Source organism: Bos taurus, chromosome 6, assembly GCF_002263795.3.
Source record: "Bos taurus isolate L1 Dominette 01449 registration number 42190680 breed Hereford chromosome 6, ARS-UCD2.0, whole genome shotgun sequence".
Taxonomy (NCBI): domain Eukaryota; kingdom Metazoa; phylum Chordata; class Mammalia; order Artiodactyla; family Bovidae; genus Bos; species Bos taurus.
Genome location: NC_037333.1, coordinates 99,615,910 through 99,629,804, shown reverse-complemented (window position 1 = coordinate 99,629,804; position 13,895 = coordinate 99,615,910). Strand labels below are relative to the sequence as shown.

The 13,895-nt window shown below is 41.0% G+C and overlaps 1 protein-coding gene and 1 long non-coding RNA gene across 2 annotated transcripts in view; both read left to right on the top strand.

Annotated features, from left to right (window-relative positions):
* Window positions 1-13,895, top strand: part of WDFY3 (WD repeat and FYVE domain containing 3) — a 306,558-nt gene that overhangs the window by 182,160 nt on the left and 110,503 nt on the right. Inside the window, exons 25-27 of the mRNA XM_015471703.3 lie at window positions 270-381; window positions 2,584-2,774; window positions 3,951-4,103. Of these exons, the coding sequence (XP_015327189.2) occupies window positions 270-381; window positions 2,584-2,774; window positions 3,951-4,103 (456 nt within the window). The remainder of the gene's footprint in view (window positions 1-269; window positions 382-2,583; window positions 2,775-3,950; window positions 4,104-13,895) is intronic.
* LOC112447118 (uncharacterized) lies at window positions 8,471-13,128 on the top strand. The gene is made up of 3 exons (XR_003035210.2): window positions 8,471-8,525; window positions 10,752-10,863; window positions 13,057-13,128. It is a non-coding gene; the product is annotated as an uncharacterized lncRNA (long non-coding RNA).

Sequence of the window (13,895 nt, the reverse complement as noted above, 5' to 3'; positions counted from 1 at the left end):
TCAGAAGGAATCCAGAGCTGTTCCCCAAGACCCCCTCACCACCTTTCTCTCAGTGGATTGTATTAATATTTCACTTGCTTCCTCCGAGTTTCCACACCTTTGCAAGTATTTGCACGTTTTTAAAAAATGAACGCTCATGTTTTTTAACATTCTGAGAAGTCGAGAGAGCAAAGTTATGTTCCCCATTCGTGTTCTTTTTTCTTTTCCAGTCAGAATGTTGAGACCGTTCCTCTCTCATGACATTTTTTCCTTTCCTGTTTGTTCTTCAGTTAGGCATTTCCTCCCATGAGAACGCCACTCCTGTGAAGCTGATCCACAACTCCGCAGGACACCTCAATGGGCCCGCACGGACAATCGGGGCCAGTCTGATTGGATACTTGGGTGAGTCACATTGCCTTTTCCTTTCAGGCTTCTTTCTGGTGCTGGTTTAGTCACTGAGTCATGAAAACTCTTTGTGACCCCATGCTCTGTAGCCCACCAGACTCCTCTGTCCATGGGGTTTCCAAGGCAAGAATATTGAAGTGGGTTGCCATTTCCTTCTCCAAGGGATCTTCCAAACCCAGGGGCTGAACCCAGGTTTCCTGCATTGCAGGCAGGTTCTTTACTGCCTGCGCCACTAGGGAAGCCCAGTATATAGTGTGGATTCCTTTTAAAATTAACAAGAAGTGTTATGCTAGTCAGTGTCCCACATGTTTATCAGTCCTTGGCAATTAATGTTCCATCAGCGTCCACGTCTCTGAACTTTTTCTTTTTTGACCATACTGTACTGCTAAAAGTTTCCTTTATGGTAAGGCCCATGGTAGTTTTTCTTTGTTCAGCTCAGGAGATATTTCCTGAGCTCAGCTCTACATTCTTTGCAAAAATATGGCAGCACTGTTGTTGTTGTTCAGCTGCTCAGTCATGTCCAACTCTTTGCGACCCCGTGGACCACAGCATGCCAGGCTTGCCTGTCCATCACGAACTCCCAGAACCTGCTCAGTGATGCCATCCAACCATCTCACACTCCGTCGTCCCCTTCTCCTCCTGCCTTCAGTCTTTCCCAGCATCAGGGTCTTTTCCAATGAGTCAGCTCTTCACATCAGGTGGCCAAAGTACTGGAGCTTCAGCTTTAGCATCAGTCCTTCCAATGAATATTCAGGGTTGATTTCCTTTAGGATTGACTTGTTTGATCTGCTTGTAGTCCAAGGGACTCTCAAGATTCTTCTCCAACACCACAGTTCAGAAGCATCATTTCTTTGGTGTTCAGCCTTCTTTATGGTCCAACTCTTACATCCATACATGACTGCTGGAAAAACCATAGCTTTGACTATACGGACCTTTGTTGTCAATGTGATTTCTCTACTTTTTAATACCCTGCCTAGGTTTGTCATGGCTTTTCTTCCAAGAAGCAAACGACTTTTAAATTCATGTCTGCAGTCACCATCCACAGTGATTTTTGGAGCCCAAGAGAATAAAATCTGTCACTGTTTCCATTTTTTCCCCATCTATTTCCCACAAAGTGATGAGACCGTTTGCCATGATCTTAGTGTTTTGAATGTTGAGTTTTAAGCCAGCTTTTTCACTCTCCTCTTTCACCTTCATCAAGAGGCTCTTTAGTTCCTCTACGCTTTCTGCCATTAGGGTAGTGTGTCATGTACATTTTTGAGGCTATTGATATTTCTCCCTGCAATCTTGATTCCAGCTTGAGCTTCAGCCAGCCCGGCACGTCAAATGATGTGCTCTGCATATTAAGTTGAATAAGCAGAGTGACAGTATACAGCCTTGATCTACTCCTTTCCCAATATCGAACCAGCCTGTTGTTCCATGTCCAGTTCTAACTATTGCTTCTTGATCTGTGGTATAGTAGAAAAAGCAGTGAGTGAAGAGCTCAAAGATTTAGGTTCTAATACTTCATCTGTCACTGTGGATTTATGCCAGACATTGGAGCTCTGTGGATGTCAATTTTTCTTATCTATAAACTGGTAATACTGGCCCTAATTGCCTTAGATGGTAGTTTTTAAAATCCAACTCCATGCTATATAAAAGCATTGTGAATGCTACAAGACACACAAAAATATAAAATGCATATTGGCTTTGTTTTTTTAAGAAACTCAATTTTGATCAGTAGGCAGATGACATTCAAACAATGCCTTTAAAAAAAAAGGTTAAGAATGTAGATAATTGTTACAAAGTTAGTTCCAATACTGTGTTTACCATGCTTTTCAAGGTCACCGATGTACTGTTACTCATATTACATAACTGAGAGAAGCTTTGAGCAATAATGTGGAATGTGGTTTTTTGACTTTTTTATGGGCTTCCCAAGCCTATCAGTGTAGGAGCCACAGGAAATGCGGGTTCGATCCCTGGGTCAGGAAGATCCCCTGGAGAGGAAATGGCAACTCACTCCAGTGTTCTTGCCTGGGAAATCCCATGGACAGAGCAGCCTTGCGGGCTATAGTCCATAGGGTCGCAAAAGAGTTGGATGCAACTTAGTGACTAAAAACAAATGATGCATAATTAATGAATAGTTCTTAAGATGATTTATTCAGTTCTTGTTTACAATGGGGAATTTATTTTAACTACTTTCCACTGTCTTTTAATCAGGAGTAAGAACATTTGTTCCTAAGCCTGTTGCCACTACTTTGCAGTACGTTGGTGGGGCCGCAGCCATCCTGGGCCTGGTAGCCATGGCTTCTGATGTGGAAGGGCTGTATGCAGCGGTCAAGGCCCTAGTTTGTGTGGTCAAGAGTAACCCACTAGCCAGCAAAGAAATGGAAAGAATCCGGGGCTACCAGGTTTGTAACAATAAAGCTTGGTCTTCACTTTACTTTGCATTAAAAATCTTATAATTTTCATTGTTAATTCATATTTTTTCAAACTCTGGAAGAATTATATTGTCCAAGTAAACTTTAAAAGTTGGTAGTTCTTATTAATATAAAACACGTTTCAAATAAGAATGTGGGTTGTTAGTTCAGTTATTTTTCTCTATGACAATAGGAATTAAATAGGGTCAGGACTTCGCTGGTGATCCACTGGTTAAGACTTCGAGCTTCCCATGCATGGGGAACAGATTCCTGCCATGCTCCACAGCATGGGCGAAAAAAAAAAGAAATAGGATCGTATTATCACTTGCTCTAGAGATGGCTAAATCAGTCATAATTCCAGGTTCTCCTGGTTTTCCTTGTCTTTCTCCTTCACACCATGTCATCTTTTACTCCCTCTCCTCCCTTATTAGTTAGCTAGGGGATATGAGAGCCACTGTATGTTAAGTTTGTCATTGCTAGTCCTGAAAACACATGTGAGACTAAAAATATGCCCTGTTCACGTATTTACAGTCTCTGCTAGGGATTTAGGCGGAAAGTTGCTTGTAACAAGAGAAATAAGTATTTGGGTCAAGATTAAATTCCTCTAGGGAAGATGAAGTATAAATGCCTTCTCTAACTTTAGCAGTTAGTTCATTGGTAGTAGATAATGTTTACTATAATGTTTTCAGTAGATTTAACTGTACTATTTTGATGTTTTGTTTTGGAAAACTCTTAAAATAACAGTTGCAGCATTGTCTATCATGAAAAAATAGAAATAATCTCAATGTTCCAATAATATGAGAATGACTAATAATACTATAACCATTCCATATATCATTCAGTCTTTTAAAATTGTAATTATGGAGACAGTGTTGCAAAAGAAAACAATCCTTTTGACAAAATATTATGTAGAGAACAGGAATAGAAAATTATATACATGTGATGGCAACAGCAACTCAAGGTATTTATGTACAAGTAGATTTTATGTAAAAGTGAATAGTTTAATAAGAGAAGAATGGGATTACCCTGATTTTCAGATTTCCTATAATGCTATGTTATCATGATGAAAGATTAGAAATCAGTGTAGAAGTCTTAGGAACTGCTCTCCTTAGGGCTCTCATGTGTGTGTATGATGATTGACCAGCAAGCATTGGTATTTTCTTTCAGTTGCTGGCAATGCTGTTTAAGAAGAAACGCTCCCTTCTTAACAGCCACATTCTCCATCTCACTTTTTCCTTGGTGGGAACTGTTGACAGTGGACATGAGACTTCCATTATTCCAAATTCAACAGCTTTCCAGGATCTACTTTGTGATTTTGAAGTATGTATATAAACACTAACCGGTAATACATAATCAATGAACCGATTCCTTTTTTGGTGTATTTATGAGTTAACTATGAAAGCGTTTTCTAAGACATGTTTTTGTTCTATAATTTTATGATTCTCACGTTAATGTCATTAGTAAAACATGCAAAATAGAGTAGTGATCATGCGTTTTACCAGCGATAATCCATGGTATCAATAGTATAACAGTGAAATGGTGTAATGCATATACCTAACTATAGTCAATTTGCTGTTGCCATTGGCATGACATGAAGCAAACATAGTATTTTCAGCAAAAAAAAATTTTGGTTACTAGTAGCTGTATAGTGAAATATTCATTTCAGCAAAATTACAAGATTTTTATTTCTACTGACTTACTACCATAATAGCTTCCACTTTGTCCTCTCAAGGCACCACTTAATCACACATATTCTTTCTGTCTTTAATTTCTTGTTCACAGCACTTTGCGCTCGCATCACTATATAAAATCTCCTCCCACAAGACTGGAGGCTTTACAAGGGCAGAGATCGTGTCTGTCTGCATCTTTGTATCCCTACAACCCAGAATAGTGTCTAGTACTCAAGACTTTGCTGTGATGTCTGGCCCTAAATCATCTTCTTTGTAACTTTCGTAAGCTCCATCTTGTCAGTTATTTTAAAGACTGTGTGCAGTAAACATTGTACTGAAACTTTATTTGAAAGCTTATTAGCAGCACTTCTCTAAATAAAAATTCATGGCTCTCCTCTGTTCTTGCTACCCCAGCCTCCACAGCATATAATGCTGCGTTTCCATGTTTCCATTTTCTCGCATGTCCTCCTCTTGCCAGCTTTTTAGGCATCACTCACCTGCCTCTTTATCTTATTCACTACTTTCCCCATCATTTTCTGGTGATGGAATTTTCATTTTGTTGTTGTTTAGTCACTAGGTCATGTGTGACTCTTTTGTAACCCCCTAGACTGTAGTCCACCAGGCTCCTCTGTCCATGGGAGTTTTGAGGCAAGAATACTGGAGTGAGTTGCCATTTCTTTCTTCCTGATGCAAGGATGGAACCCGTGTCTCCTACGTTGTATGAAGTTTTCATTACTTTACAGAAAAGTGTCCGCCTTCACTTCTTTATCCTTTCCCTCTGTGTTGTTCTTTTTCCTTTAGATTCTCACCCAGCCCCACAGGCTCATGTCTACGGAGACTTGAAAACCTAAATCTTTAGCTTGATATCTGAATCCAGACATATTTCTAACTTCTTCCTAAATGTTTCCATTTCTGTGTCCCAGCAACACCTACAATGAACGTAACATCCTTTCCCCAAGTCAGTTTCTTCCTTTGAACTTCCGTTTCTATTAGTAGCACCACCAATTCTCCCAGTCAGTGAGACTTGAAATTGAAAAATCAACTTCCTCCTCTTCAGTGTTTATAAACAGCACGAATTAAGGCAGATTGTGCTTCCGCATTTCATGTATCCTGTGTTTTCTGTTTCTCCTGCTACATCCTAATCCAAGCCCTAGTCAGTTCTCCTCTTACTCAAATAGCGATCACTTCTTTTCCCCTTTCTTCAGTCTGTTTTATGTGTTGTTTTTACCTCATTCTTTCCAAGATATAATCATGTAACTTACTAAAATTTTCAGTGCTCTGTTCTACACAATTAAGTACACATTTCTCAGCCTGATATTCCAAATTCTAATACACAAACCTCTCATTCTATTAGAAAATAATGTTTGAGGCCCAGCACTGTATTAGGTTGCTAAGAGTGCTGGAGAAGACTCTTGAGAGTCCTTGGACATCAAAGGAATCAAACCAGTCATTCCTAAAGGAAAATCATCTGGAATATTCATTGCAATTCAATGCATACTGGAACTGGGCTCTAATACTTTGGCACCATGATAACAAAGAGGAGCTCATTGGAAAAGACCCTGATGCAGGGAAAGATTGAGTGCAAAAGATCAGGTGGTGGCAGAGAATGAGATGGTAGATGGCATCACCACTCAATGGACACGAGTTTGTGCAAACTCTAGGAGAAGGTGGAGGCATGCTGCAGTCCACCGGTGTCACAAGTGCTGGAGATGACTGAATGGCAGTAATGGGCACAAATTATTTAATACTCATTTTTCTAAGATTTGTATAGCACTTTACTCATTCATAATAAAACTCTTAATGCAGTTTTATTCAACACACTCACATGCAAGTGTTATAACTAATTGCAAGACTGCCTGCCTAACCATAGTTGGAAAGTTCTTTTTATATCAACCTGAAAATTCCGTAACAGCATCATTAATTTCATTTGCAAACCAGAGAGTAGTAGTGTCTCTATATTTGTCTGTTGCCCTTTCTAGCATTAGGTGGTTTATCTGTATTACAGAGTTTAGTTAACAAATTTCCATCTTGCACATCCGTTTCTAGAATCTTGGCTTGCTCTTATCTTTCGCAGCTCAACAACATTTGTATATTTATAAAGTTGTATGGCCCTGGATAACGAAAATCTTCATTGAAAAATGATTATTTTCCTAGTGACAGTGTTTGGGGTTGACTCTCACAAATTTGCTTTCCTTTCTTTACAGCTAGTCATTATGTTCACAGTACTCCCGGTAGGGCTCAGGCTCTGCAACACCACCAGTGGTTAGCACAGTCTATGCCTACATTGGTACTCCGCCTGCCAGCGCCAAATTGCTTCATTGGTTTGGCGCCTGGGACCTACACACTTTCTAGAAGAAGTATTACATCCTTCAAATGTACTACATTTATGAACTAGGACCAAATTGGGGAAGCTTTCAGGCCGTTTAGCTATGGCTTATGTGGATAAACCACAATATGTTCTTTGTAATCTTTAAATCTGCGTATAGATGTAGTCGTGAATAAAATGTTGTGAATAAGTGCATACGTGTAGATAAGATATACATTGACGTTTGTCTTATAAAAGGGCCTTCTCCTCTGCGTTCAGACATGAAATTGACCCCTTCTTGCTATTCAGAATGCTCTCCTCCACTAATCATCCCGTCCATCCTTGTTTCTTGTCTTCATGTCTTATCACTAGTTTTCCAGTTTCTTTTCTTGGCTCCCAAGATTGGGGTGTACTTTAACAGTCTAACCCCAACCTTCTTCTCTCTGTCATTTCTCCTATTACACTAAGCCGTTTTAAAAATGTATGTCCCTTGGGAAAAGGAAAAGGAAGAGTCTGACAAAACACACACATACATTGTTTAGCTTGGACCAGTTAGCATCAGTTGCCTCGTTCTCTTTATTCCTGCAGTCAACTCTGTTATCCTTTGTTTCCAAAAGGAATTTAGAATCAGAGCGCTGATGTTAAAGCTCAGTTCTTTGGTAGTGCTCTTTCCAGATGCTACCTTCCCTTCCCTTTCTCATTCTGCCAAAATGTTTAAGTAGATTTGGACAAGTATACGATGAATGATAATAGTACTATGACTATGTAATTTTGCTTTCACTTAGTTTCTTGATTTCAGATAATATCTAATAATACCTAACACTGACTAAGCACTTAATATGTGCTGAATAATTGAATACCCAAGAAGGACATAGCTGTTCTGGGCCCCTTCAAAGTATCCATTCATCTCCTCAAAACACAGGACTCAGGAACTATTGTTATCATCCGCGTGTATAGATGAGGGAAATGAGGTGCAGAGATGTTATAGGTCATGCAGCTTTTAAGTGAGAAAGCAGAGTTCACACTAAGTCACCTTCTTCAGAACTACTCTGCTGTGTCTACTAGAGGAATAAAGAGAGGCGTATATGAGAGTCTCACTGGGGAGGAGACCTAATGCTACAGGCTCACATGTTCCACTCATTCACTTGTTCCTTGGAACAAAGAAAGTGTTTTGTTAATTCCGTTGGTCATACTTAGAACTCTTCTTCCTTTACGTTGTGCTGCATATTAAGTATATTTTAAGAGTAAAACTTTGGGATGCAAAGCTTTATGTTATTTAGTCGCTAAGTCATGTGCACTCTTGAGACCCCATGGACGTAGCCTGCCAGGCTCCTCTGTCCATGGATTCCCCAGGCCAGAATACTTGGAGTGGTTGCCATTTCTTTCTCCAGGCAAAGCTTTGTGACTGGTGATTTTTCCTTATTTTCTAATTAAAGAAATAAATGAAGAGCTGGAAATTACGTAAAACAGTTTCTAAATTTTAGCTCCTTGTCCACTTTAAAAGATTTTCAAGGCTACCCATTTTAAAAATAATGATAAGAATTAAAAATTGTCTTAGGATCAAGAGAAAAGCTGATAATTTTGAAAAGGATTATTTTCTTTTGAAGGTAAAGATGCCAAAATCTGAAGGTGTGGTCCATCTCCTGTGTCATTAGTACAGAGGAAAAGGTGTCATTCGGCCTCTATGCACTGTCCGTGTCCGCCTTGACAGTTGGCGAGAATCCGGAAGTGTACAACAAGCTGGACAGCAAAGCCATCGCTAAGCAGGTAAGCAGAATGATTTTCCCAATGGGTCACGGCTGATGCTCCCTGCAAAGTGCTCCAGAGCTTTCTCTGGCACCACACCCCCGCCAAGCAGGAGTGGTTGCTAAAAGCATCATTTGTCATGTATTACTTTGGTTATTTGCTTTGGATTTAAGCCACAACATTTTTAGCCATTTAGTGTAATCTGGAAGAGTTGGATTTCCTTCCAAGTGCCCAGTCTATATTCTTATATTTTCATTGGCAATTAAGAAATTAACCTTAGGAAACTAAAGAACAGAACTGCTATTTTAATTTTTTTTTTTGGATAACTTTACTAAACACCGGGCACCATTTTGTTCAGGACACAGCAGTAGATTGAAGAGTAAATCCCTGCCTTTATTAACGTTCTTACATTCTCTAATGGAAGAGACAGACAGTAATAACGAAAGAAATAACCTGATCATAGAGTCTGTTGGAAGACGAAGAGTGCTAGGTAGAAAAACCCAAGCCGGAAAGGGGGAGAGAGAGGCTGATAGTTTCAGTGGGAGGTTGGAGGAGGCCTCCCTGAGAAGGCGAAATTTTGAGCAGTTCTTGAGAGAGAGAAGCGGCAAAGAATGATGTAGATATGGGGGGGGGGAGTGGAGTGTGCATTCCAGGGTATACTAGTGCTGAGGCCCTGAGGGGACAGTACAGGCTGCCAGAGAGGCAGGTGTGGCCAGAACGACGGAGAGGAAGGCTGGGTAGTAGGCCAGGAGAAGTGGGGGTCCTTGTTCTGATCCGAAGAAAACTATAGGAAGAGTAGTTTGGGGGCCGGTGAGAGAGATGTTTGAGAATTATGTTTTGGGAAAACTTTGGTGTCTCCAAGAGGCTTCTCAAAGCCTCCGTGAAAATAGGAGTCGGTTCAAGGGAGGGTTTGAATGCTAGGGTTGTTTCCTGCTGCTGCTGCTAAATCGCTTCATCGTGTCCGACCTTGTGACGGACGGCATAGACGGCAGCCACCAGGCTCCCCCATCCCTGGGATACTCCAGGCAAGAACACTGGAGTGGGTTGCCATTTCCTTTCTCCAATGCATGAAAGTGAAAAAGTGAAAGTGAAGCGCTCAGTTGTGTCCGACTCTTCTCGACCCCATGGACTGCAGCCTACCGAGCTCCTCCGCCCATGGGATTTCCAGGCAAGGTACTGGAGTGGGTGCCATTGCCTTCTCCGAGGGTTTTCCTAGGTGGTGTTAAAGCCACGAGGCTAGGTGCAGTCACCAAGAGGAGATGCAGGTAGAAGAAGAGGAAAGGTTTACAGACAGAGATCTGGCACATTCCAGTTGTCACGGCCCTGGGGGGATGATGAAGAGCCAGCAGGAAGGACTAAGGAGCCAGCCGAAAGGAGAAATCGAGGAGAGTCTGGGTGAAGGCAGAGATTTGCTGTGGCGGACGTGTCAGAGCAGTCAAGAAGGGTGAAGGCTGAGGACTGACCGTCAGGGTTAGGAAGGTGGAGTCGTCAGTGAGCTTGTCAAGACATTTTTGGCTGTTGAGGGGAGGCAAAGCCAAGGGGAAGGAAATCAAGAGGCGAAGGAAAGGATTTGGGAATAGTAAGTATTGACAAGCTCTTAAGCCAGAGGCTTTGCCTGTGAATAGATATATCTCTCTGCTGAGAAACATAAACCACATAAATTTTAGTTCTACAGATAACAACAGAGTTACGTCTATGAATTACATTTTTTTTTTGCTTTAAAAGCAAATTGTGTATGTCTGTGCAAAATACATTTTTTGTGTGGGGCATGTTTTTATCCATAAACTTTTGAGCAATTTATGTGACATTTATTTGCTACAGTGTGAAACAATTTTTTTTTTGCTTTCATGGCGAACTTGTAAACTTTCCCCTTGCCCCTGTTAGGGTGGACGCGGACAGTGCCTTATATTCATTCTATGATCAGAAATACTGGGAGGCAGTGAGTGTTGAGAACCTTTACACCACAACCGAGTTTCATTCAGAAGGAATCCAGAGCTGTCCCAAGACCCCCTCACCACCTTTCTCTCAGTGGATTGTATTAATATTTCACTTGCTTTCCTCCGAGTTTCCACACCTTTGCAAGTATTTGCACGTTTTTAAAAAATTGAACGCTCATGTTTTTTAACATTCTGAGAAGTCGAGAGAGCAAAGTTATGTTCCCATTCGTGTTCTTTTTTCTTTTTCCAGTCAGAATGTTGAGACCGTTCCTCTCTCATGACATTTTTTCCTTTCCTGTTTGTTCTTCAGTTAGGCATTTCCTCCCATGAGAACGCCACTCCTGTGAAGCTGATCCACAACTCCGCAGGACACCTCAATGGGCCCGCACGGACAATCGGGGCCAGTCTGATTGGATACTTGGGTGAGTCACATTGCCTTTTCCTTTCAGGCTTCTTTCTGGTGCTGGTTTAGTCACTGAGTCATGAAAACTCTTTGTGACCCCATGCTCTGTAGCCCACCAGACTCCTCTGTCCATGGGGTTTCCAAGGCAAGAATATTGAAGTGGGTGCCATTTCCTTCTCCAAGGGATCTTCCCAAACCCAGGGGCTGAACCCAGGTTCCTGCATTTGCAGGCAGGTTCTTTTACTGCCTGCGCCACTAGGGAAGCCCAGTATATAGTGTGGATTCCTTTTAAAATTAACAAGAAGTGTTATGCTAGTCAGTGTCCACATGTTTATCAGTCCTTGGCAATTAATGTTCCATCAGGCGTCCACGTCTCTGAACTTTTTCTTTTTTGACCATACTGTACTGCTAAAAGTTTCCTTTATGGTAAGGCCCATGGTAGTTTTTCTTTGTTTCAGCTCAGGAGATATTTCCTGAGCTCAGCTCTACATTCTTTGCAAAAATATGGCAGCACTGTTGTTGGTGTCAGCTGCTCAGATGTCCAACTCTTTGCGACCCCGTGGACCACAGCATGCCAGGCTTGCCTGTTCCATCCAACTCCCAGAACCTGCTCAGATGATGCCATCCAACCATCTCAACTCCGCGTCGCCCTTCTCCTCCTGCCTTCAGTCTTTCCAACATCAGGGTCTTTTCCAATGAGTCAGCTCTTCACATCAGGTGGCCAAAGTACTGGAGCTTCAGCTTTAGCATCAGTCCTTCCAATGAATATTCAGGGTTGATTCCTTTAGGATTGACTTGTTTGATCTGCTTGTAGTCCAAGGGACATCTCAAGATTCTTCTCCAACACCACAGTTCAGAAGCATCATTTCTTTGGTGTTTCAGCCTTCTTTATGGTCCAACTCTTACATCCATACATGACTGCTGGAAAACCATAGCTTTGACTATACGGACCTTTGTTGTCCAATGTGATTCTCACTTTTAATACCCTGCCTAGGTTTTGTCATGGCTTTTCTTCCAAGAAGCAAACGACTTTTTAAATTCAGTTCTGCAGTCACCATCCACAGTGATTTTTGGAGCCCAAGAGAATAAAATCTGTCACTGTTTCCATTTTTCCCATCTATTTCCACAAAGTGATGAGACCGTTTGCCATGATCTTAGTGTTTTGAATGTTGAGTTTTAAGCCAGCTTTTTTCACTCTCCTCTTTCACCTTCATCAAGAGGGCTCTTTGTCCTCTACGCTTTCTGCCATTAGGGTAGTGTGTCATGTACATTTTTGAGGCTATTGATATTTCTCCCTGCAATCTTGATTTCCAGCTTTGAGCTTCAGCCAGCCCGGCACGTCAAATGATGTGCTTCTGCATATTAAGTTGAATAAGCAGAGTGACAGTATACAGCCTTGATCTACTCCTTTCCCAATATCGAACCAGCCTGTTGTTCCATGTCCAGTTCTAACTATTGCTCTTGATCGTGGCTATAGTAGAAAAAGCAGGTGAGTGAAGAGCTCAAAGATTTAGGTTCTTAATACTTCATCTGTCACTGTGGAATTTATGCCAGACATTGGAGCTCTGTGGATGTCAATTTTCTTATCTATAAACTGGTAATTACTGGCCCTAATTGCCTTAGATGGTAGTTTTAAAATCCAACTCCATGCTATATAAAAGCATTGTGAATGCTACAAGACACACAAAAATATAAAATGCATATTGGCTTTTTTTTTAAGAAACTCAATTTTGATCATGAGGCAGATGACATTTAAAACAATGCCTTTTAAAAAAAAAGGTTAAGAATGTAGTAATTGTTACAAAGTTAGTTCCAATACTGTGTTTACCATGCTTTTCAAGGTCACCGATGTACTGGTTTATATAAAACTGAGATGAGAGCGTTTGAGCAATAATGTGGAATGTGGTTTTGACTTTTTTATGGGCTTCCCAAGCCTATCAGTGTAGGAGCCACAGGAAATGCGGGTTCGATCCCTGGGTCAGGAAGATCCCCTAGGAGAGGAATGGCAATCACTCCATGTTCTTGCCTGGAAATCCCATGGACAAGGCAGCCTTGCGGGCTATATCCAATAGGGTCGCAAAAAGAGTTGGATGCAACTTAAGTGACTAAAAACAAATGATGCATAATTAATGAATAGTTCTTTAAGATGATTTATTTCATTCTTGTTTACAATGGGAATTTATTTTAACTACTTCCACTGTCTTTTAATCAGGAGTAAGAACATTTGTTCCTAAGCCTGTTGCCACTACTTTGCAGTACGTTGGTGGGGCCGCAGCCATCCGGGCCTGGTAGCCATGGCTTCTGATTGGAAGGGCTGTATGCAGCGGTCAAGGCCCTAGTTTGTGTGGTCAAGAGTAACCCACTAGCCAGCAAAGAAATGGAAAGAATCCGGGGCTACCAGGTTTGTAACAACATAAAGCTTGGTCTTCACTTTACTTTGCATTAAAACTTATAATTTTCATTGTTATTCATATTTTTCAAACTCTGGAAGAATTATATTGTCCAAGTAAACTTTAAAAGTTGGTAGTTCTTATTAATATAAAACACGTTTCAAATAAGAATGTGGGTTGTTAGTTCAGTTATATTTTCTCTATGACAATAGGAATTAAATAGGGTCAGGACTTCGCTGGTGATCCACTGGTTAAGACTTCGAGCTTCCCATGCATGGGAACACGATTCCTGCCATGCTCCACAGCATGGGCGAAAAAAAAAAAGAAATAGGATCGTATTATCACTTGCTCTAGAGATGGCTAAATCAGTCATAATTCCAGGTTTCTTCTGGTTTTCCTTGTCTTTCTCCTTCACACCATGTCATCTTTTACTCCCTCTCCTCCCTTATTAGTAGCTAGGGATATGAGAGCCACTGTATGTTAAGTTTTGTCATTGCTAGTCCTGAAAACACATGTGAGACTAAAAATATGCCCTGTTCACGATTTTACCAGTCTCTGCTAGGGATTTAGGCGGAAAGTTGCGTTGTAACAAAGAGAAATAACTTTATTGTCCCTGGGGTTGCAAAAAGTTGGACACAACTTTCACTTTCAGTCATGTGAC